Here is a 23799-nt window from a genome sequence, read left to right as displayed (position 1 = left end):
ACATGATGATGATGGAGTGGGCGGAACGTGGGATAGTGCTAGCGGGACGACGCTGGTGTCTCGTTGGCAGAGACGTGGAAATGAGAAGCACATTTGGTGGTGGAGGCGTGGTGTGGCAGACGTCGGGAGTGTCCCGGGAACCCATGTGCGGGACCCTTGCGTGTTCGTCATGCGGGATTCGAGTGGCGCACGTCGGGTTTGCGGCGTGTGTGGTCAGTGGTGGGTGGTTGCGCTGAAGACGGATGCAGGGGACGCGGTGATGGGGTTTCGAAGACGGTGTTCTGACCAACAAGGACGGTTGGAGCTGGCATCTGGCTGACCGGTGCCGCCACGGGTCGCAGGCTGGTGCTGGTGCTGGTGGTGATTTGACTGAGGTGGACACGTGTGCGCGGAAGCAGACGGCGGAGGAGGAGAGGAGGAGAGAGGAGAGGAGGAGCAGCAGTGCCTGTAGAGCTTCAGGGCTTCAGGTCAGGTTTCAAGGCCCGCCGCTCCAGCAACTGATTCAAGCCCGCCCCGCATGACTCGCGCGCCAGCTGCACCTGCCCTGCACCTGCCCTGCACCTGCACCTGCACCTCACCTCCGCTCCAACAATCAGCTCAGCAGCTTTCGGACGTCTGAGGTCTGAGAATTGGCCAAGGTTAGTTACCTGTCACTTGTGTGTGTGTACATAGACTGCATGACCAAGCAATTGCCTAACCGCTCGCAGAACTGGAATTGAGGCTGCAGACCCTGAACTACTCCCAGTAGTCGGCTTCGGTTCTGGGCCTAGGTCGTTCGTGGTCTTGGCCGTGGTCGTGGTCGCGGTCGCCTCCCGCCCGCCCCAGAATCGCCAAGCCAAGCCAGACATCGTCTCCGTCTCCGTCTCCCACACCCGCACCCACATCTCTGCTTCTGCTGCCCGTACCCTAAGTCCAGTCCAGTCCAGTCTTCTCTCCTCTCGCTCCACCACCACGCCCGCCGCAGCTCGCCCTCCTCAACGACAGCCTGCCCCGCCCTCAAGAGCCTCGTCGCCCCGATTCGACCCCGTCCAGTCCTGCCGCTCGTTGCCTCCCGTCCGTCGCGCCCTGTCATGCGAGCGGTCGCAGTCCAACGTCTCTCCTGCCGCCCTCTCCCTTAATTCCTCACGACACCAAGACCCCCGCCCAGCCCTACCGCGCCCCTGGGCCCTCGCTCGCGACTCGCCCGCCTTCAGATTTCTCCTCGTCGTGCCTTTGACACGCTCTTTTGCCGCATCTCCGTCGCCGTCCCTCGCTGCCTCGCCCGACAATGGACTCGCCAAGCGGTTACCCAGAGTCCCCAATGGACGACGTCGACGTCATTTACCACTGCAAGGGCTGCGGCGAAGTAGGCAATCCACGTTCAATTGGCATGCTAACACGACGCTGACACGATCCAAGGTTCTCGAAGAGGGCAAGGCCTTTGAGTTGGGTGCGCTTCTCCCCTGACCTCCCTCCTTGATCCCCCCCCTCTGCACACCCAACCCAACCCCACCCCACATTTCACAACAAACACATCATGGGCGCCGTAGAGACTGACTCCCTCGCAGCTGGCAACCGCTGGCATATAGACTGCTTCCGATGCAACACCTGCGGCACCCTCCTCGACTCGGACGCCAACCTGCTCCTCCTCGGCGACGGCTCTCTCATTTGCAACAACTGCACCTACTGCTGCAGCGCCTGTGGCAACAAGATTGAGGACCTCGCCATACTCACCGGAGACCAGGCCTTTTGCGCAAGCTGCTTTCGCTGTCGGAACTGCAAGCGCAAGATTGAAAATCTCCGTTATGCAAGGACTTCCCAAGGCATCTTTTGCATGAGCTGCCATGAGTCCCTCATGGCGCGTCGGAGGAAAAAGTCAAAGGCTAATCGCCAGCAGCAGGCAGAGAGCAAGGCTCCAGTAGTCCTGGACAAGTCGCTTCCTGCCCTGCCGCCGCAAGCCCTCCCTCAGACGACCTTTCAGCCAGATAATGAGTCGCTCCCTGAGATCGAGACTCCCGAGGAGCCCTCACCAAACCTCCGCCAAGCAAAGCCTGTGCGTGATCACGCACCGAGCTTGCGGAGAGATGCTTCGCCGGCCTCTTTGGAGCACCAGAATGGTAATTGTTGCTCGAGCTGGAGTCTTCTCGCAGCGCTAACGCCCGGCCAGAGCCACAGATGCTGCCCGCAAGTACCTATCGCGAAAAGCGGAAATCGGACATGCCGAACCTCGATAGCGACGACGGAACTTTTGCAAATGTTCCTTTTGCCCTCGACCCCAACCCCGTCCCCGGCCCGTCGCCGCTCGCCGACAGCAGGTCGCAGAACAGGTCCGAGGACGAAAAGAATCCGAGAGACTACTTCAACGGTGGGAAACCAGGCAGCAGCACAAGCTCACATCGAGATGTGCTCAAGGAACACCACGCCTCGTCGCGGTCGAGCTCGCTCGAGCGGAGGAACAAGTCCACGTCGAGTCCACACATTGCGTTCCAAGAACGAAGCCGGGCGCCAAACGACGGCATTCGTCGCAAGGAGGTTGGGGCTGCCTCCGCAACACCCGGTGAACGGTCGCGCGCCCAGACTTCAAGCGCAACGCCCAATGCACCGGCGCTCGGCGAGGGCTTCAAGTTGCAAGAGGTGCCCAAGGACCGCAAGGTCAGCCGGACCCGTTCGAGATCGGATCTGCACTCTCCGGTCGACGCTGCTCCACGAGAAGCTTCCAGCCGGGGGCCCCAATCCGAGTCGAGCGCCATTACGTCTCCTGTGTCTGCAAGCTCGAGCTACACGCCCACTTCGCAGGACTATGAGCGCGGAGATGAGCCGGGCCCGATGGCTGCTCCTCTCGGAGTGCCGCAGCAGGTTGTGGAGCGGCCCAAGAGAGGCGATTCGCTGAGCCATCACCACTCCACTCGGAAAGAGTCGTCGCCATCAACTCCTACCGCTCCGAAGCCGTCGCACGAGCGCAAGGCGTCTGCAAACTCTGCATTGGCGAACCGAGACATCAACACGCTTGCAACAATGAATGGCGGTCTGACAATCTCAAAGCCGGTCGAGTCCCCGACATCGAGAAGCATCATGGACGTGCCTCCTCGCTCCGCTTCACGACCGCAGTATCATGGAACAAAGGAGGCTGGCGATTCTTTCACCGCTCCACGAGCACCGCCGCAACCTCCGCAAGGCGGGCACAAGCTGCACCAAGAGTCCATTAGTAGCACGCTCAGCGACGGATCGCAACCCGTGTCGCCCAACTTGCTCCGATACAGCGCGGGAGGAGACTTTTCGGTGGATGACGAAATGGCGCGCATCTTCCGGGACAGCGACGGGGACACTAACTCCGTGCTGAGACGCGTTTCCAACGCCGTCAAGCATGGCCGCAGTTTCAGTGACAGGGGCGGCGGAGTCGTCAGGGCTCCGTCAACCCAAAAGTGGAAGTCTCCTGTGAATGGAGGTTTGGAGATTTCCAGTCCAATTGCGACATCGCCCGACCACAAGGAGGAGACAGCCTTTTTGAGAGCCCAGCTTCGTTCCGCACAACAGCGCATCTCGGAGCTGGAGACGGAGGCGACTGGCCTGCGCGAGTCGGCCAGCAAATCGTCCGACATCCGACAGGTCAACAGCGAGCTCAAGGAAAAGAGGTCAACCATTGCCGTGCTCGATACGCAGCGCGAGGTCGTCATGCGGGAGTTGGATCTCATGACGGAACATCTCAAGGCGGCCAAGGAACAGAAGAAGCCTCTGGACCTGCAGTCCTTCCAGTCTGCCTTTTTCCGCGACTTTGCTGCCGAGCTGGACACCTTCAAGGCCAAGGCCATTGCCGAGATTGAGGAGCTCGTGCAAAAGAGGAACGAGGTCAACGAGGACATTTTCAGCCTCATCAAGATGAAGGACAAGGGTTACCAAGAATTCGAGTCTCTTAGCCAGAAGAACTCGCAGCTCATGGAACTCAACAACTCGCTATTCCACGGCATCACGGAAAACCTCAAGCGCGGTCCAAATGGCCTCGACGGTGGGATCCCAACAGCAACCAATGGTCTCGGAATCTACCACACTAATGTCGAAAAAGAGTCCAAAGCAGAAGTCAGCATCACCGACCTCCAACGCGCCGTCCAGGAGCACCACATGCAAAATCTTGTCAACGACCCGGAAGAACCGACTGTCCTCGCAGCGCCCAAAGTTGTCGACATTCGCAAGACCAAGGCCAACAAGTTCAACTGGAAAAAGGGCGGACAGGCCGTTGCCAAGAACGTTACCAAGGGTCTCAAGGGCGCATTCGCGTCGCAGCAGCCGTATGAGCGCCACGATGGTCTGACCCTCGGCGGTGTGCCATACGGCTCCATATCGGCCGGCATGCAACCGTCTTCTGACCCGTCCATTGCGTCCAAGGTCAGCCTTGATCCTAAAAAGGGAGGGTTTGGATTCTTCGGAGGCGGCAGTCAAGGCAGCCAGCAGAAGCCAGTCCAGATGCCCAAGCCAACTCACGGTTACAACAACAGCACTACCAACGTGTCTGCGGCGGAGTCTCTGTTTGGTGCTGACTTGGTTGAGCGTTGCGAGTTTGAAAAGGCCACCGTGCCGAGCATTGTCCGCAGGTGCATTCAGGAGGTGGAGCTTAGAGGTGTGTGCTTTTCTCCATCATGTCAAGATGGTGCTAACCGTCACAGGCGTCGACGTCGAAGGCATCTATCGCAAGAGCGGTGGCTCCAGCCAGGTGAATCAGGTCCGCACGGGCTTCGAAAAGGACGCCGAGTACGACATTTCCGATCCCGACCTCGACATTCACGCCGTCACGTCAGCCCTCAAGCAGTACTTCCGCCGACTGCCAAACCCACTCATCACCTTTGACGTGTATGACGACATTCTATCTGCCGGCCAAATGCAAGACATCGAGAAGCAGGTCCTCGCCATGCGCCGCGCCATTGACAACCTCCCCAACCACCACCGCAACTGCCTAGAGTTTCTGATATTCCATCTTGCCCGTGTCATGGAGCACAAAAAGGAGAATTTGGTAAGTCGTACAATCCCCCTGGTTTCGTCTCGTCTTGTGAAACGTGCATTTGGGACACAATGATCAGACGTCATCCGCGCCGACGCCCTGAGACTGCGGCTAATGCAAGATCCTTCAGATGACCGCCGTCAACCTCGCCGTCGTGTTCGCCCCTACAGTTATGCGGCCGATGAGCATCGAGCGCGAAATGACAGACATGGGCCCTCAGCGCAACGCCATTCAGGCGCTGCTCGAAAACAACAAGGCCGTCTTCGCACCTGAAGATGAGCTCGCCGCTGTGACGGTGAACCAAATCTAATGACGGCCATGTTACGCGACATGACGGGGTTGCGCTCGCTGCGCTTCGATTTGATTCGGCTCGACCTTTTGCGTCTTGTATTGATGTGTGATTGCTAAGCGATTGGTTTAGTCGTTGTTTTGGTTCCTTCCACGAGGCTTGTTGTCGTCATTACGCCACGCGTTTTTTTTTGTTCTGTTCACACTTCCTTCATTCCACTCTTCCACATCATTGTCGTCATTGCCCCCCTTTTTGTGTCTCCTCTTCAGCACCGGCGCGGTCAGTCGGTTCGTATGTTGCGGGGGAAGAGTTTGTGAAATAAGTAGCCTGGCCCGGAGAAGGCGATGGTGGCTGGGCCTGGCAGTTGTACGTTTTACGGCGTCTCTTTTTTTTCTGTTCACCTTTTGATTCACTTCTTGGCTGCTGCTGCCTTTTTGCCGTCTTGCGGCAAGGTTCGTCACGTCATGCGTCGTTTTTTCCTTCTCTGTCTGACTCATTTTGTCACTGTTGTTGTCGCTGACCGACTCCCCCCTTTTCTCAATCTTTCCTCTCCCTCCCTCGACCATACCATCACCATTACAACAAACACCTCTTGCGTCTGTTGTCGTTGCTGCTGCTACTGCTGCTCTCGTTGGTGTTGTTGCCGTCGTTGTCGCTGTGTACGATTGGATCTGAATGGTTCTCTGGTTACCACCGCCGCTGGATGATGGATGGGTGCTACTCTCTTCCTTCTCCGCTTCTTCTTTTTTTTTTGGTTCACACTTTGTTCTCTTCGTCAACAGACTCCTCCTCCTCCACCACATATCCTCTTCCTCTCTTCTGCTTGGATGCTTTGAATAGTATGGAAGCATGTCGCCCTAGCGGTGCGTGTGTTGTGTGTTGTGTACAATCAACAACTGCTGCTCCTCTCTTCTCTTCGCTGCTTTTTTGATCTCGGTCCATGCGATGCTTCTGTTTGTCGTTCATGGATGGATGGATCATGTTGGATGGATGGTGGACAGATGGATGGATGGAGTAGTGTGTGCAGTTTGCGAGGGCCAAAGTGCCTGTCCCCGTTTTTATTGGATGGGTGGGTTGGAGGGCACTGACTCCTAGTCGGTTGTTGGGATTGATTGGTAAGGAATGTGGGTACAGGTTGTTGGATGGACAGACAGACAGACAGACAGACACAGAGAGAGATGGGTACAGATGGACAAGTGAATGGATGGACAGATCCGTTGGCAGGCAGACAGACAGACAGGCAGATAGGCAGACAGCAAAGTACAGTCAAGTCAAGTACAGTCAGTGCATGGTAATATCGTGAAGGGTGTGTCCATCATTTCATACACGCATCACGCCTCAGACTTCCTGACTTCCCACTTTCCCACCCACACGTCGTGGTGCGCCGCCACCACATCGAAACAGCGACTACCATCATCAACCCATCTCATGTATAGCTATCTGCCTGTCCCTTCTTCCCTCACCTTCCCTCACCTTCCCCATCCCTCACTTTATAACCGCGCACAAAACCCCACCACACAGTCAGTGCTCCCTCTGCGACCCAGAACAGGCAGTGAAAGGAGGGTGGAGAGAGCTTAGCTTCCTGTCAGATCCCCGATCCAGCTGTCAGGGACTGAGGTTGCAGTTGTGGTTGCGGTTGCAGTTTGGGGCGGCGCGCTTCTGGGGTTTTATAGGGGGCCAGGGTGCTAGTTTGTCTGGGGTGGTGGTGTATGTGCTGTGCTGTGCACGTGCGCGTGTACGTGCATGATTCTAGTTCAAGGTGGCTGGTGCGCTGGCAGGTAAGCGGGGAGGCTGGCAGGTGGGCAGAGCGCGTGGGTGCTTAAGCAGATGAGGTAGGGGGGGCACGTGAGGGGCTCATGGCTATGTGACGACTATGTGAGTGCGGTGGTGAGTGGAACGGTTTTTGGTGCGCTTTACTTTATTCCAGAAAAAAAACTGTTGCGTCTGCCTCCTCCTCTCCTTCTGATTTCTACTTCAACTTCAGCATCAGGTGGGAATGGTGGGGGATAGTAATGTGACGTCTTGCTAAAGAAATGTTTTGGTTGATGATGATGAAATGCAATTTACCTAGAAACTTTCACTAAACAGACTAGGCAGTGAAAAACAAAGAGGTGACGACAAAAACAGTACCATGATCGTTGCTTCTGCTGTAACCCAGTCATTTTGGCCGTAAAAGGAGATTTCCTGTCGTGCGTGAGGAAACTGGGCACTATGCAGATTGCGAAGGAGAGGGAGGGAGGGTGGGTTATATATCCACTCGCTCACTCACTCTCTTCAGCTAAGGTAGCCAGGTGGGCGGGCAGGTATCACGAGCCCGGGTTAATGTGCTATCCACCTGCCCGGCAGCTCTCTTATTCTGTCATGTGTTTTGCAGCTGATCGCGACGCGCCGGCTGCAGCAGCGGCACCGATGGGTATATATCTCGCTATTCAATCTGCTGGAGCATCTTCCTCGCCAGGCGAGCTTTGAGTGTCTTTTGTCAGCACAAAAAACTCAAGGAGCTCCCACACATGAAAGAAGATCTTCGACTTGTTTGCTTGTCCGTCTACTCCGCTTCATCTTGCTCTCTCTTGCGTTGCTCGCCCTACAGACTTGAGTCGCTGCGGTGTGGTGCAGTTACTGTGATGAGGAAGTGGTGAAGGATGGCGTCGGCGCTGCGTGATGGAGAATGGCGTTGCCAGCCTTCAGTGTCTGTCGCGTAGCCAGAACATAAATTTCTCCGGGGAAGTGAAGAAGGAAATAGAGAGCAGCCGCAACCAGGGCAAGAGCAGTACCATTGAAGCCACGGTTGTCATATTTGGTACTCGGGAAAGGCGAAACTGTTCTGCAGAAAGAATGCAGTGCGAAGGAATTCCAGCCTTTACACCCGTATCCTCGCCCGGCGTTCCCGCGGAGTCTTGAAGGGTCCACGTGCCCCATCCACTCCGCTTTCCCAGTCAACTTCCAGAGTGCGGCAGTATAAAAGGCCACGACCTCTGCCCGCATTCTCTTAACAGACATCCAGCTTTCCACCATGTAGAAAGAGAGAAATTTCGATTACCTGGTACTCTGCTGGCGGAACGCTTTCAAAAATACCACTTGTTTGGCTGCGCTGCGCTGCTTTGCCTTCTTTTCTCTACCATATAGACCTCTACCGCGGCAGTCACTATGATGAGGGAGTAGTAAAGAGTGCCGTCAGTGCTGCGTGATGGAGAATGGCTTCTTTAACTTTTAGCATCTATCACGCAGTCAGAATAAATATGTGGAATTTCCTGGGAAGTGAGGAGGAGAAGCAGGCCGACCAAAAACAGTTCAGCGTTCCAGTAAGAACTTGACATCCAAACGCCGCCGGCGGATCTGTTGACTGAAGAAAGAACCTAGAGCGAAGGAAGTCCGGCTTTTATACCCACACCTTCGGTCTCTCCGCGTCGGCACTCCGCGTCAGCGCTCGAAGCCTCCACGCGCGTGACTACCTCCCTGCCAAGACGGCGCAAGTATAAAAGCGCACAACCTCGCCACATTCTCTCAACACACATCCACCTCCGCACAATCTTGAACAAGAAGTTCGCGGCCGGTGTGACTTTGCCGCGGTAAAGATCCTGGAACACAACCTGACTTGTTTGGCGGAGTTACTTTGCCTAGCTCTACTTTGTCTGTTCTGTTCTGTTCTGTTTTTCTGTGCTTTAGCTTTCTATGCCCCATTGGACTCTAGGGTCGTGAAGGCTATGGTGGGATGATGATAATGGAGGTTGATGCTATTACATCATGTCAATCAGCATCACTAGCCATTGACGCGCAGCCAGAGCCCTACACCAATAAAAGAGAACAAAAAGTGATAGAGATTGTTGTATCAAGCGCGGAACAGTGTAGTCCTCTTTGACAGTGACTTTTAATGAATCATCTATCTCGTTCGTGAGATGCGCCGCAGAAGAGAGGGAACTGAGCTGCTTTTATGCCCACGACGCCCTTATTGTGCATGTGCTTCTTGTGCTGACTGGTCTGACTCACGGGGCGGCGTGGCAGGTATAAAACCACGCCGGGCTCCGCTTGAATTTACTTGTTAACAACCTTTGCACAGGCCTGCCGGGTAAAAAAGCCTCAGTTGGACGGGTGCACTCTGCAGAGTCGTTGTGTCGTTGATCTCGATTTCTTGGATTTGTACTGCTTGCTCTGGATTGACAGAGTCTTGTCACTATCTGAAAGGCAGTGTCTCAAAAGACATCAGCGTGCTGAGGGCCATCAACATTTCGCCATAATGATGAAGTACCGTCCCGTCTTTGACCATCGAAATTTCCACCGTCTCTCCAAGCTCTGACTCCAACTCCCAACCACCGAAAGTGCACACGAACACTCGCAGGCCAAAGAAGACCGCAGTCATCGTTAGATGCGTCGCCCTCTTGAACTCGCAAGAGGTTGTCTGCAGTCAAACACCACTGTCTCTCTTGTCCGCAAGGCTTTTATACGTCTACTGCTCATCACAAGCACACCTGAAGCGGGGCTGATGCTTTCATGAGCCAGCCTACCTGTTGCTGCTATCTCTGCTGCTGATTGACATGCGCGCAAGGCGGTCATTTGACAGCACGAGCATCGCCGCGTAGATTTCCATGTGCCGATGAGTTGTCCGGCGAAGAGCTTCTGAGGTATAAAACCACCACACTCCACCCCGCAAAACCCACTACAGTCTGCCAGACAGTCAGTTGACGCAAGTTCCTGAGGAGACGAAGTCCTGGTCAAACTGACTTTGCTGTTGCGATTGGGACTCGGAGGCCCTGAGACACTGTCTTGTCTTTCCTTTCCTCACGGGAAGCCGCCCATATGTCTCAAAACTCGGCGACTCTGCGTTGAGGATGCAATTTACACTTCACTGTTGTGCAGCAACGACGTTCTTAATTCCCACCTTGCGAATGATGGAGAGCACTTCAATCCCCAAGTGTGGAAGCTTCACACTTTCGGATCCTGCTTCACTTCATCCGGAAAACCGAATCCAAGATTAAGAATAGTCCGTTATTCATTCAGCCTTTCCTAGTCCCCCCTCACCCTCTCCCCCCTTTCATCCTCATCCTCTTTCTCCGCTACCTACTCAACAAAGCTCAGCTGAACTGAGCTATACTACTATACTATAATATACTTTACTGCCACGCCATCACCCTTCATCCTTGCTGAAGAGCCAGCAGTTCCAATAGCGAAAACAAAAACGAAAGAAAAAGCAAGAACGCCAGGACAAAATCCGTACGTCGTTTCCATGTCTCGTCGAATCCCGTAACCCGTGTCCAAAGGAATCGTCAACATCGTCAACACCATCGCCCCACCACGACCGCCCACCGCCCGTCCACCACGTCAAAGCTTTTGAGCTCGCGCGCGTACACACACACACCAAAGGCATTCCGCAATCCAACAAGACCGCAAAGCACATTCAACAAGAAGCCAAAATTCCGCACACCAGGCAAGCAAGCCTCAGTCCACGCTTACTACGCCAACCCACTGACCTTCCGCTGCACCAACCCCTCCCACGCACCCGCGCCCACCCGTCCCTCCTCGGCCATCTTCCCGCTAACGTGGCGATTGCGGCCCAAACCCAAATCGCCGTTTTCGTCACCAAACGGAATCTGCAGATCGACGCCGGAGCGACTGACGACGCGGGGGCCGGCCTCGACGCGCGCGTACCCGGACCGCTCCGGGCTGATGCCGAGCTGCTTCTGCGCCTTGGCCTTGGAGGGAGAGGCGTTGGCGTTGGCCGTGGCGGGAGAGAGCGTCGTGGCGGCCTTGTAGCGCGCGGCGGCTTTGGCCTTCTTTGCGCTGCTGGGTGAGGGCGTGGCGCCAGGGCTGGGGCCGGCGCTGTGAGGAGCCGACGACGCCGGGCTGTTGCGGCTGTTGGTGTTGGCGGCCGAGTAGTAGTGCGGCGAGTCTTTGCCCGTGACGGCGGCCGTCGCGCTGCGCAGGTCGCCGTAGTAGCGGCCCTTTTTGCCGGCCTTTAGGTTGCTGCTGCCGCCGGCCGGCTGCTTGGTCCAGTCCGTTGTCGACCAGTCGGCCGTCGTGCGCGTCACGGTTGACGCCGTGGTGAGCGCGCGGCCAATGTTGGAGCTGCGGTCGCTGCTGATCGTGCTGGTGCGGCTAAAGGGCATTGGCGGAGGTGGGCTCGCTGATTTGATGCCTGGCGAGGGTGGATTCATGCGGAGAGGTGAGGGGCGCAGGTGTGCCGGCGAAGAATTGTTTTGGGCGCTGGTCGGAGACGAGTTCGGTCCCGTCAGGGGGCTGCTGTCAAGGTTGAAGGAGAACCTGAGCCCCGCGTGCGCATTGTCTCTATATGGCTGCAGAGGAATGGCCTTGTCGTCTTCGGCCTCGAAAGAGTAGCGGCGGTTCAGTGGCTGGCTTTCATGGGGCTCCTCTGGGTCCGCGAGCACGAACCAATTGTCATTTTGCAGGCTTTTGCGCTTGGTTTGGTGGGAGGACCGAGGTGGCGAGCAAGGCGCAGAGTGATTCTTACCACCACCAGTGGACGTCGAATACACACTCGATGCGACAGTCTTGGTGGGACTATCACACCTTGAAAACACGCTGGGAACGGTCGATTTGGCTGGACTCTGACTGCCGTCCCGGCTGTGGAGGTCTGCACGGGACGAGTGAGCAGAGTAAGGCTGCGTATAAATGTGTAGACTGGTCCGAGATTCGCGTGCCGAGCGCGGAGTGTGGGGAGAGTAAGAGAATTGGCCGTCCTTGCGTGTCTGTGCAAAAGGCATGGAGCGGAGGTCTGGTAAAGGAGGTTCCTCGAGAAGGGAGGCACGAGATGGACTCGGCAGGTTGACAGTACTTCCAGTCAGATCGCTGAACCGCTTGTCTGGGGCTATAAACTCGGACATTGAGGACGACCGCATCTGCTTTCGGCGCAGTTCCTCGGACGTCATTTCGTCGTCCAATGGATTCATGTCTGGCGGCAGGTTTGAAATCTTGCGGAAGATGATTAAGAGGTAAAGATCCAGAAAAACCGAAATCAGGTGCAGACCTCCGATGGTAACTCCTGTAAGCCAAGTAGCGCTGAAGATGCTATTGGTGGCCGATTCAGACTTGAAAAAGGTGCGCCAGCGCCCTTCGGCACCAACTGCCTCCGAAAGATTGCTCTTTGCCATCATGGCAGTAAAGACGTAAAAAGGAATCAAGGCGACGTCAGCAAACAGGGCAAAGAAGTGGTAGCTCGCAGCGCTCGCCGGCGCGCGTCCAGCGACTCGGCGCATCAGATGGTACACAGCATAGAGGATGCAGACAACATCCACCGCGACCTGGTCAAATCAGTCATGTATCTTGCAGTTCTTGAGCAAACTGACCGAGACTCTGATTATCCAGCCCTCCAAGCCTTGGGTTCCCTTGATGCAAATGACGCAGATCAATAACCCGATTGCAGCGATCAATTGGAGAGCTCGGAAAGCGAATTGGATCCATTTGGCCCAATTGACCCTTTCCTTGGTTTTTGGGTTCATGGGCTCCACGTCTGAGTGGTCATATTGTCCGATGAGATAGCTGTCGGGGTGGCGGTTAAAGTCGATCAAGGGGCCTTCGCGAACAGAGCTGGCTGGGGTTTTGGAAGCAGCTGCTCTTGCAGCGGCTCTACTCGCCTGGGTGACGGCTTTTGGATTGAAGCCGTACAAAGAGTCGGACGTGACCGAGTTCCGCTGCGGCTCGTAAATATAAGGCTGGTCAGGACCGCCCATGACGACAGCCTAGGGAAAAAGACGAAGAATGAAGTCGCAATGGCTCAGCAGGACCAACAAGGCTGCATGAGGAGGATGATACCAAGGGCAAGGAGAGCAAAGGCTGGCACATGGAAGGTTGAGAGCGGATGCCATCATAAAGGCAGCCCCCAGCGTTTACACGGCAGCGTCGCCCGAGCAACGATAACCTGGTCGTGTGCGACTGGCGAATGCCGCATCCTGGCCAGCCATTGAGCGCGTGAGATGCGGCAGAGTCGCAGACAGACGAGCTTGGCCCTCGTGGTACCACTCGGCCGGAGATGCCTCGACATGTTGCGGCGGCTTTTGATGATAGGTGACGGGTGACGGGCTCCTGTCGCGCTGACAACAACCGCCCCATCCAGGGCCCGCCCGCATGCGTTTGAGACATGAATCCAGCCTCCCGTCCGCCCACGACTCGATCAGGACGGACGATGTGCGACCAGCCTCTCCCAGCCAGTCGTTGGAGTTGATGTGTGCGGTGGTCCTGGTGTTGATGGCTTGTGGGGTGCGGGCCGAAGATCGACGACCGGGCCGATGACGCGCACGGGGACGCTAGCGCGGGGCTCAAGGAACTGCCAGCTCCAGTCCAGTCCCTCTTCTGTGACAGAACACCAAAACATGTCACTTGCGCGCCGCGCTCCCTTTGTCTGCCGTTCCTGCACCTTGGAGCTGCGGGCTCGCATTGCGCCCAAACGGTCCTTGCTCTCCGCACGATCCTATGCCACGGTACCCTATGCGCGCGGCGACAAGCCCTTCCGCCTGGCCGTCATCGGCTCGGGTCCCGCGGGATTCTACTCTGCCTACAGAGTCATGAACAGGATTCCAGATGCCGTGGTGGACATGTACGAGCAACTGCCGGTCCCCTTTGGTCTGGTGCGCTTTGGAGTGGCTCCAGACCATCCAGAAGTCAAGGTTGGTTTCTTAGCTCTAGCGGTGACTCACGTCTGACATGTCGCAGAAATGCCAGGAAAAGTTTGAAGAAGTCGCCGCATCCCCACGCTTCAATTTTGTGGGGAACGTAAATATAGGACACGATATTCCGTTGAAGCAACTAGTTCCCCACTACGACGCCGTCCTTTTTTCCTATGGCGCATCTTACGACAAGAAGCTCGGTGTTCCCGGTGAAGATCTAGAAGGCGTATACTCGGCGAGAGCATTTGTTGGATGGTATAATGGTCTGCCGGAATTTGCAGACCTGAACCCCAAGCTCGATGCTGGGGAGGAGGCCGTTATTATCGGTCAAGGAAACGTCTCCTTGGACGTAGCTCGCATACTGTTGTGCGACCTGGGAGAACTCAGAAAGACCGACATTGCGGAGCACGCAGCTAGCGCCCTCGCCAAAAGCAGAGTCAAGTCGGTCAAGATTGTAGGGCGAAGAGGACCCTGGCAAGCCGCATTCTCCAACAAAGAAGCCCGCGAGCTTTTCAATCTCCCTGGCGCTCATTTTGCGCCTCTCGATGAATCTTTTTTCCCCGGCGAAGCTGATGCCAAAGCCTTGTCGCGCCCTCAGCAGCGTCTCTTGAAAATGTTCAAGAGCCCGGCCAAAACTCCTGCCGAAGTGGCAGCCAAGAATTGGACCTTCAAGTTTCTTCTTAGCCCTACCTCGTTCAACGCATCATCCACCGACCCAACTTCCCTTTCGAGCGTCACCTTTACCAAGAATGCCTTTGATCCTCCGACGTCCGTCTTTGCCAAAGACGCTTCTGTCGTTGCCACCCCGGAATCCGAAGTCCTTCCCGCAAGTGTCGCATTTCGCTCTGTGGGCTACAAGTCTGCAAAGCTTCCCGAAATGAGCGACATCGGCGTCCCGTTCAATGACCGGCGCGGTGTCATTCCCAACGATGGCCGAGGAAGAGTCGTGGATCCGGATTCTGGGCCTGGAGAATTGACTGCGATGCATTTGCCAGGGCTTTACTGTGCGGGATGGGTCAAGAACGGACCGACGGGAGTGATTGCAACGACCATGGACGACGCATTTGCCACGGCGGATACGATTGTGCAGGACTGGGCACAACAGGCCAAGTTCATCGACGGAGACGCCGGAGGTTGGGATGCTTTGAGGGATGAGGCAAAAAGAAGGGGGCTGAGGACTGTAAGCTGGGAAGACTGGAAGAAGATTGATGGGACGGAGAGGGCCAAGGGGAAGGAGTTGGGAAAGGAGAGGGCAAAGTTTGTGAATAAGGAGGACATGTTGAAGGTGTTGGATGCATAGATTTTATTTTCCAGTCCAGGCCAGTCCAGATACCCATGCTCTGTTGATCTGTTGATTATAGTAGGAGGTGGCGGCATTGTTCCTGAAGGCCGTTTCCTGTGCAACAATACAAAGTCGAGATTTGTATGCCTCTTCCTCTCTACTGCCATGGGATGACAGTTTTCGATGACAAGTCCGGATGTCTGGAAGGGAAGGACTTGGTCATCCAATATCTCAAAAGTCCCACCAGGTGGGAAAGCTCCATGATGGAGTGGACATCAAGACAGGGAGGGAACTGTGTGGAGACGAGCGGGTGATGTGCGACAGGGATTTCCGGAACAAGACCGACGAAGCTTTGCCGAAGCGGGCCTGGACGCGCCGGACTCCCGTCATGCTGCCCGCCCGTGGTAAACAACCGCACCGCAATCTTCAACACCTCTTCCCCGCCCTCGCTCCGATCAAGGTCTCCTCGGATCCCAGGACATGGCGCGTCCAGACACTGCTTCTGACACGTCCAGGTAGTCCTTTGCGCGTCGCTTTCCATCTTGACGCGCTTCGCGTAGCGTGCGCAAATCCACTTCGCCATGGCTGACGACGACCCTGTCCCCGATTACCCACTGTACAACTCGACATTTTCCGCATATCGCATATCGCCTCTGTATCATGGATCCAATCCGCTTCTACAAAGCCGCTCACTTCGCGCACACGCCCGGCGATTGAAGGACATACTCCGCGGCGACACGCTACGAGGTGTTGACGTTGGCTTTTTGGACGTGGGGGACAACCGAGGGTCGTTGGAGGACTGCACATGGGATCTCATAGGAGATGAGAAGTCTTGGGAGAGGATACATCGGGAGAATGAGGACGAGGAAGAGCCAGGAGAGTTTACTCAGGCGCCAATCGTGAAGGCGCACGAAGCCAGAGGCATACACGTCCAGCTGCGCTACCAAAAAGCCACATACTCGGCCCTGATATTGCGAGATCCAGAGAAGCCGAGTCCATCCAGCTTGGCCGATTTCACGTCTCTCCCACTCCTTCTTGTCCGAATGCCATCGGGGGTGCGCGACACCTTCGTCGACCACCTCAGCACCACCTTCGACGCCCGCGTTGCGCCGCTCAAACTACACTCTTCTTTCCTCTCCTCTACCCTTGAGACGCTACTCCAACAAATCGACGCAGACGCCTCCATCGACACAGTCGCCGACGTTCTGAAAGGGCCGCTCCAACTCCAATTATCCTTCCCTAGCATATTCCACGCCGGCACGCCCGCCCTTCTCCGCGGCATCGATATTCGAATAGCGCAAGACGACGTGTCCGAATATCTATCACGCGGCACGCAGCTCGTCACTGCCGACCCGTCAATCCTACACCCACCACAAACGCAGCATTCCTACCACAACCATCCTCCCGCGCTCACTGGCCCCTTCTCCGCTGCGCTCTCCGCCTACCTCTCTGCGCACCTCGCGCTCCCCCTCACCCACGCTTCCATCCACGTCTCCAAGCTCGTCATCCCGCCCCTCGTCGCCCTCTCCTCTGACGCCAAAGTCAAACTCGTCAATCCCGCGTCTGCTCCCGCCAGCGTGCGCGCCGCCCTGAGGGCGCTCTTCCAGTCATTAGTCGCCTACGCGTCGACGGCGCCGCTGGCCGACGGCATTGGTGCGGGCAACGCTGCGCCGCGAGTTGTGCTGCCACTACCGCGGCCGGCGAAAGCAAGGACCAAGACAGCGGGGAAAGCTGGGAACAGTGCTGATGCAGCGAATGATGGCGCCGCCGTTATGGCAGACGCGACTGCAGGACTTGTGCAGCCGCTGAAGGCGTCGAAACGGCGGCAGCAGCAACAACTGCCAAATCAACCAAATCAACGCAAACGCGAAAACAACAACAATAATACAAACAGTACGGCCGGCGGCGTCGGCGGTCGTCGGACGAACGGAGCAGCGCCCGGGACGAAGAAGAAGCGGCGGCGTGGGCCCGTTACCGACGGAACTGCCGACGGCGACGCAGCCGACGCTGATGACGGCGCCGATGACAACGACGACGATGATCTCGACCGCAGCAGCGCCGAGACATCTCCGTCGCTGCCCTCCTCCGCCTCCAAGCGCGCCAGAAGAGATGCGCGGGAGCGTGTGGACAGAGAAGACGACCAAAACCAAGAAGAAGAGCAAGACGACGACGACGACGACGCTGAGGACGAGCTCTCCGGCAGCCACAGTAAATCCGTCTCCTTCAAAGGCACGGCGACGCAAACGCAATCGCAACCAAGCAAAACCGCACGAGGCGTTGGGGTTGGCGTTGGCGATGACGGCGGCACCGCGACGTCCCCGGGCAGCAGCAACGCCAACGCGCACGCGCAGGGCAGACAGTACAGCGTCCCGGCCGAACCGCCGCCGCCGTACGAGTTGCACGATCCGGCGAGAGCGGCCACCGTGGCGGGGGGGGAGGTAGGTATGTAGACTTCTTTACGTATACGTACCTGTACCTTGTACGATGATACCTGGCTGAGGCATCACGAGACGAGGGAGCCGAGCAAGCACGGAAAGAATGAATGAAAGCAAGCAAGGCATTGAATCGTGTCCGCGTAGAAGGCGTCATCGGCCGTCGTGTAAAGGATCATATGTGTGCGGTTGTATATGTCTTTGATATGCCTGCCGCCCGTCTAGTATATGATATGATACATGACGACTACCACTGCCATCAAGGGGGTGCATCCATCGCCCATCCACCCACCCACCAATCCTCTATAAACAATCGGGCACCACCCACCCGCCAATTCAACTCACCACTCATGCGACAATTGCTTCAACAAAAAAAGGAAAAACGATCCAACAATTTGTCTATATTGCCTGTAAGAATCCCTCAGCGCTTCGCTTGCTTGCCAAAACAATGACAACGGATCCAACAAGAACAACGACAGACGAGACGACAACGACGACGCTTTTTTGTTCTTTCTCCACGTCACAAAAACAACACTTAGAGGGCCTTGATGACGGCGTCGGCGTACTCGGCCGTCTTGGCCTTGCCGCCCAGGTCGCCGGTTATCGTCTGCGGTTGAAGGGAGAGTTAGCCTACGCCGCAAGGGGGAGAGAATTGGGGCAGGGATCGACAGGGAGGACACGTGGGGGCTGGTGTTGATGGATCGGTACGTACCTTGCCCTCGCCGAGGACCTTGAAGATGGCGTTCTGGATCTTGTTGGCGTGCTCGTGCAGACCCATGTGGGTAAGCATCATGATGGAGGAGAGGAGCAGGGCAGTGGGGTTGGCGAGGCCCTTGCCGGCAATGTCGGGGGCGGAGCCGTGGACAGCCTCGAAAATGGAGCACTCGTCACCAATGTTGCCCGAGGGAGTGAGACCGAGACCGCCAATGAGACCGGCGCTCATGTCGGACAGAATGTCTCCGTACAGGTTGGGCATGACGAGGACCTTGTCGTTGTAGGGGGTAGGGTCCGTGACCATCTTCAAGCAGGTGTTGTCGAGCAGCTCGGCGTCGAATTCAATGTGAGGGTACTCCTTGGCGACCCTGTGGGCGGTGGAGAGGAAGAGACCGTCGGACATCTTCATGATGGTGGCCTTGTGGACGGCGCGGACCTTGTTGCGGCCGACATCTTGGGCGTATTGGAAGGCGTAGCGGAGGACGCGCTCGCAGGCCTCGCGAGTGATGAGCTTGATGCTCTGGACGACGCCGTCGACGACGACGTGCTCAATGCCCGAGTATTCACCCTCGGTGTTCTCACGAATCAGGACCGTGTTGACGTTGTCGTAGGGCGTCTTGTAGCCAGCAATGGACTTGCAGGGACGGACGTTGGCAAAGAGGTTAAAGGTGCGGCGCAGAGTGAGGTTGAGCGAGACGTGACCCTTGCCGACGGGAGTCTGCAGACATGTCAGATGGGGCTTTGTTCGCGGGGGTGGGACAGCATGGTAATGCATACGGCGAGCGGGCCCTTGAGGGCGACGTAGTTCCTCGTGACGCTGTCAATCGACTCTTGGGGAATGGAAGTCTTGCCGTCGACCAGCCTGGGGGTGACGTCGACCGACTCCCACTTGATGGGCACCTATGGCAGCTGTCAATTCTTGCGTCCCCGGACGAGTGGAAGGAATGCTGCCCTGGCGCACGTACGTTGGCGGCCGAGTAAATGTCCTTGACCGACTGCGCAATCTCGGGACCGATGCCATCGCCCTCGATCAGGGTGACGGTGTACTTGCCGTCATTGCCCTTCTGGCCCTTGAACTTTGCGACCTTGTCCCCGGCGGCCGTCGCGTAGGTCCTCAAGGCGGGAGTCCACCTGGGGGCGTGTTGGGCCTGGCGCAGGAATTGCCTGGCAGGCGAGACGAAGGAGCGGCTAGCCAGCATGGTGGGAGAGACGACGAGGTGCGGCGAGGACCGGTGCGGTAAGGTATGATTACGGTAGGGCGTGGGGCGGACGAGAGGTGGTGGAGGAGTGGGAGTTGGGCAAGAAGCAAGATCAGAAGCTTTGCTTTCCCGGTGCCCGCCGCGCGGGCCGTTCGCAGCGCGGCATTGTCTCGGCCACCCCAGAACTACACCCGAGGGGCCCCTTCACTTCGACCACCTCTCCTCCCACCCGGTCCTCACCGCATCCCGCCTGGAATATCCCCACGTCTGCCGCATCAAGACGCCATGCCCGAATCGGAGCGCTCTCTGCTCGAGCACTACAACATCAAGACCCTCTACCCCTCCGAATGGCCTGCCGAGAAGGACGACAACGACGAGGACGACTCGGAGAATGAGGGCACAAAGACGTCTGTGCCGGTTCGCAGACAGTCCCGCTACTCTGTGCTCCAACGATCGAGCTTGCGCAGCAGCGTCCCGGGTTCCGAAAAGACCAAGGAGGGCATAGACGCTCTCGTTCAAAAGGACGAGCCTGATCCGCTTGGCAACGCCCCCAGCGTGGTACAAGTGCTGCGTCAAAGAGGATTGCCCGTGGACGATGACCTCAAGCTGAGTCCGTAACATCTAGCTAAACTTCCACCCCCAGTTTCCTGCTAACGACCAAAAGGAAACCGCTTCCTGCTGTCCTCAACCACTTTCAACCCGGGTCTCTTCCTCTCCCAAGTACACAGCAATGCGTCCACCGAATCCCTTTTGCAAGGCCTCGATTTCCTGTCGCGCTCCATTGAGAAGAAGTCGGCTTCCCTAAAAGTCCTCGTCGAATCCAACTTTGAACGCTTCGTCCGCGCCAAAGCCACCATTGATAATGTCTACAACGAGATGCGGGACCAGGGCCGGCAAGAACAGCAAAAGGCTCAAGCGCGAGGCCACTCTCGCCAATTCAGCAAGACTGGACAGTTTCGCCGCGCCAGCGTTCAACCAGCCGCGCAGACTACGGCCAGCGGAGGTGACAAGCGAAGGACCGCCTTGACAAAGGAAAGCGAATACGGCGTGCTAGGAATCAAAGCGCCACTTTTGGAGGTAGCAGTCAAGGCCGAGGAAATCTGGGGTCCAGCTTTGGGAGGACGTGAAAGAGGAGAAACCCTCAAGGCCATTCTGGCATCCGTGGAAAGGCATCGCAGTCTTTTTGAGGTCGGATCCTCAATTCAGGACTGCATCAAGAGAAACGACTTTGAGCTGCTTCCTGAAGAGTATGGCAAGGCACGCAGATATGCCCACGACGCAAAAAAGATCGTAGACAGCGCCCAGCAGAGCAGAGTCGCCTTGACCGATTCTGAGATTCACCAAATCATCTTGACGGCACGCATGTGGAGCGATGTCGAGGAACAAGTCGCAACTTTTAAGCGTGACATTTGGAAGCGCCTTGCCGGAACCCATTTCACCAAGCAGGAACAGTCTGGAGAAGACAAGCCGGTGCAACACATGGAACTCATCAAGATCTTGCTCGAGCTGGGCGTGGAAGACAACCCGATTTGGGTCTGGCTGTGGAGTCGCTACGACTTCCTCAAGAGCAAAATCACTGCGACATTTGAACGCTCCAAGGTCGAGCTTGAGATTCTGCGCAGACGTCTGGGTAACGGAGAGAAGCCAACGCCTCGACAAATTGCCATCCACTTGCGGTCAGCTGAAAATCTAGATCGCCCCGGCCACGGAGTCAAGATTGATTCTGCCAAAGTCATTGACTTTTGGGAATACGAATACCAGTCTCTCGGCGCCCTGCTCTCTCCTCAGGGCGGAGTACTTGGAGAAATCGTCGAATTTTGGGAGACTGCATCATCTTTCATCGATGGCAGAGCCCAATCAAAACTTCCCATTGGCATCGATGGTGAGAGCCAGAAGCACCATCGCCTGTCCTCGTCAGGCGTCATGGACCTGCAAAAAGGTGCCAAGGAGCTGGTTAACCTTTTGCGAGACGGGGTTGCCTCATTCTTCAATGACGCACCAATCCAAGATATTTCCATGCTCTACTCTCCGGTACCAAGCACTCCCGCGACTCCCAGGACGCCCGCTGGAATGCCCCTCACCCCAAGCTTCGAGAGCAGGTTCAAATTTGACCTCAGCCACCCACCTCCATCGCCCACCAAAGGAGAATTTTGGGAGAAGTATGCTTTCTGGGCGCCATACGCCAATTCTCTGAGTGGTATTCACTACCTTGGCAAAGTCCTCCTGTTGGTGGGTGCGGCAGCCAGCGAACTTGCAGCGCTTCAAATTACTCGCGATAGTGCGCGTTCGGTAGACGAGCTCAAGGTCTTTGTCGGAGGCGTCCGAGAACGTTGCGTCCAAGCTGTCGCCGCTGCATGGAACGATGACGCGGATCATGTCAAGTCGCTGGAAGACTGGACCCGCTGGTCAGAAAACAAATACCTCACCTACATGCCATTCCGCTTCATGGCTCTCGAGAGCTCGCTCCTTGCAAGCATGCAAAAGATTCTCTACCTTTCCGAAGCCATGACCAAGTCTGGGTCCAACGAGGTTGTCATTCCCCCGTCAGGCAAGCTGCTGTCGGTCGTTCGAAACCAGTTTGTGACGAGCATCTACAAAGTCCTCCAAGGCATGGTAGAGAATGTGGAGAGGCCGAGAAGTCTTGATAACACGGCATGGGAAGATGACGTTGATGATCTCACGCTTCCTTTGCGGGCTCTGGCTACAAGAGACATGACGTCTAACAACTTAGATGCTGGAGACAAGAATATCCGCATCCTCTTGACTTTGTCTAATCTGCAGGCTCTCCGCACAGATCTCATCCCTCAGCTGGTCTCGCAGTACGAATTTCACTTTAGCGTCAAGCTCACTGAAGAAGCCAACAAGGTGGACGACGCCCTGTCTCAAATTTACGCACGGCTCTTTCAATCCTATACTACCCCCATCAGCACCAAACTCGGCGCCCTCGTTCGCAAAGGTATCGCCTCTCCCGACTGGGAACCAAACTCGCCACTGCCCACCGACGCTCGGACCTACGTTTACGACGTCTTGCTCGAGCTCGTGGTCGTTCACACCCAGGTCTCGACGACGGCAGCGCCGCTCACAAGCCAGATTCTCAAGTACCTGCTCGAGCAGATCAGCAAGCATCTAATTGAAAACTTCAAAGCCAGGCCAAAGTACAGCCTGGCCGCCTTAATGCAAGCGACGCTGGACGTCGAATTCATGGCGCAGACCCTTGGCAATTTCACCACAGAAAAGGCCAGCGAGATACAGAGTGCCATCTACCTTGCTCTAGACGAACGCACCGACAATGATGCAAGAGTCAAGCTCCAGTCGGAGCTCGGTGAGTTGCGCGTTGTGTTGAAGAAGCTGCGCGAGTCGACCAAGAACGAGTTGTACGTATCCTGTTTGACGCCGTCTCTGAGGGACTTTTGACTGACTTGATTCTTTTTCTAGTGCTTGTTTCAAGAGAGTGCGGGGTCACACCAAGTCGGATCGCTCATAATTGCCTGCCTAGGGTGTGGTTCTCCTGACCTGTGTCGTCTCGTCTTCGACAATCGTGCTTCGCATTCTTGGCTTCTGCTTTTTCGCCCGTACTGCAGCATACTTGATGTTCCGGACACATTGCGGCAAGTGTCTACTTGGCTCCTTCGACACTCACTCCAATATGGCATCGAGCGAGGCGCCATGCAAGTCAGCCTCCCCAGGCTGCAAATTTCCCTTTCTCATTCCTAGCGCCTCTGTCCTGAACCAAAATCTATTGCGTTCACTTCCGGGGCCTCATCGGCTGGTCGTCTCTGGTTTAGACGACACCCACTCGTCGAAGCATGGTGTTGGTGGTTTCTCATTGGGCTCTAAGCATACATCTATCTTGCCTCTTTTGATATTTAGCGTAATTCAGTAATGGCAGCTGCTTGGCTCTTTTTGATGAATTGAATGGAGCCGTTCTTTCTGACGTGCGGTCTACTTCTTTTTTGGCCTGTGATAATGTCGGCCTGGTGGCCCTTGGGTCTCCCTCGTCGCTGAAGTGAATTGAATATGTCCCTCGTCCGTTTCGCACATAAAGACGGATAAATATACATGCGTCCATCCAGTACATCGGTGTCCCGAACGCCTCGCGCATCACTCACTTTTGCCATGCCGAACAAATGACTGGCTCGATATCACTGGAGGTTTGGCGACGTCATTGCACAACCCGTCTTGAGCCGTGGTATCCCACCCCGAGTTGTTGGCGGAGAACAAAATAACGAGGAAAAAAGGGGAAGAAAAAAAAAAAAAAGCGAGAAGAACGCCACGAACCAAAACCACAATCCCCATCTA

The 23799-nt window shown here is 56.2% G+C and overlaps 6 protein-coding genes across 6 annotated transcripts; 4 read left to right on the top strand and 2 right to left on the bottom strand.

Moving 5' to 3' along the window:
- Positions 1 to 1267: 1267 nt before the first annotated feature.
- Positions 1268 to 5279, top strand: J3D65DRAFT_666136 (uncharacterized protein; the record flags this gene model as incomplete). Its single annotated transcript, XM_066802896.1, has 6 exons — positions 1268 to 1345; positions 1399 to 1429; positions 1548 to 2096; positions 2147 to 4591; positions 4638 to 4981; positions 5100 to 5279. The coding sequence occupies 6 exons, from the start codon at positions 1268 to 1270 to the stop codon at positions 5277 to 5279; spliced, it is 3627 nt and encodes a 1208-aa protein (XP_066656680.1).
- Positions 5280 to 10705: 5426 nt separating this feature from the next.
- On the bottom strand, positions 10706 to 12940 carry J3D65DRAFT_666135 (uncharacterized protein; the record flags this gene model as incomplete). Its single annotated transcript, XM_066802895.1, has 2 exons — positions 10706 to 12511; positions 12557 to 12940. The coding sequence occupies 2 exons, from the start codon at positions 12938 to 12940 to the stop codon at positions 10706 to 10708; spliced, it is 2190 nt and encodes a 729-aa protein (XP_066656679.1).
- An 831-nt stretch (positions 12941 to 13771) lies between these two features.
- J3D65DRAFT_550923 (uncharacterized protein) lies at positions 13772 to 15173 on the top strand (the record flags this gene model as incomplete). The annotated part of the gene is made up of 2 exons (XM_066797015.1): positions 13772 to 13873; positions 13920 to 15173. 2 exons carry the CDS (start codon positions 13772 to 13774, stop codon positions 15171 to 15173), a joined length of 1356 nt encoding a protein of 451 aa, XP_066656678.1.
- Positions 15174 to 15545: 372 nt separating this feature from the next.
- Positions 15546 to 18076, top strand: J3D65DRAFT_618545 (kinetochore complex Sim4 subunit Fta1-domain-containing protein). The gene has a single exon (XM_066799657.1). The coding sequence runs from the start codon at positions 15737 to 15739 to the stop codon at positions 17603 to 17605; it is 1869 nt and encodes a 622-aa protein (XP_066656677.1). The 5' UTR covers positions 15546 to 15736; the 3' UTR covers positions 17606 to 18076.
- J3D65DRAFT_618544 (uncharacterized protein) lies at positions 17761 to 19598 on the bottom strand. The gene is made up of 4 exons (XM_066799656.1): positions 19267 to 19598; positions 19079 to 19201; positions 18300 to 19019; positions 17761 to 18194 (listed from the first exon to the last, which is right to left on the bottom strand). Exons 1-4 carry the CDS (start codon positions 19498 to 19500, stop codon positions 18123 to 18125), a joined length of 1149 nt encoding a protein of 382 aa, XP_066656676.1. The 5' UTR covers positions 19501 to 19598; the 3' UTR covers positions 17761 to 18122.
- On the top strand, positions 19538 to 23434 carry J3D65DRAFT_618538 (exocyst complex component Sec5). The gene is made up of 3 exons (XM_066799655.1): positions 19538 to 20110; positions 20165 to 22874; positions 22936 to 23434. The coding sequence occupies exons 1-3, from the start codon at positions 19546 to 19548 to the stop codon at positions 22982 to 22984; spliced, it is 3324 nt and encodes a 1107-aa protein (XP_066656675.1). The 5' UTR covers positions 19538 to 19545; the 3' UTR covers positions 22985 to 23434.
- Positions 23435 to 23799: the final 365 nt, after the last annotated feature.

The sequence above is a fragment of the Phyllosticta citribraziliensis genome, assembly GCF_038025025.1.
Source record: "Phyllosticta citribraziliensis strain CPC 17464 chromosome Unknown J3D65scaffold_4, whole genome shotgun sequence".
NCBI classification, from domain to species: Eukaryota; Fungi; Ascomycota; class Dothideomycetes; order Botryosphaeriales; family Phyllostictaceae; genus Phyllosticta; species Phyllosticta citribraziliensis.
Note: the sequence above shows the minus strand (reverse complement) of the source record. Positions and strands in the feature narration are given on the sequence as shown.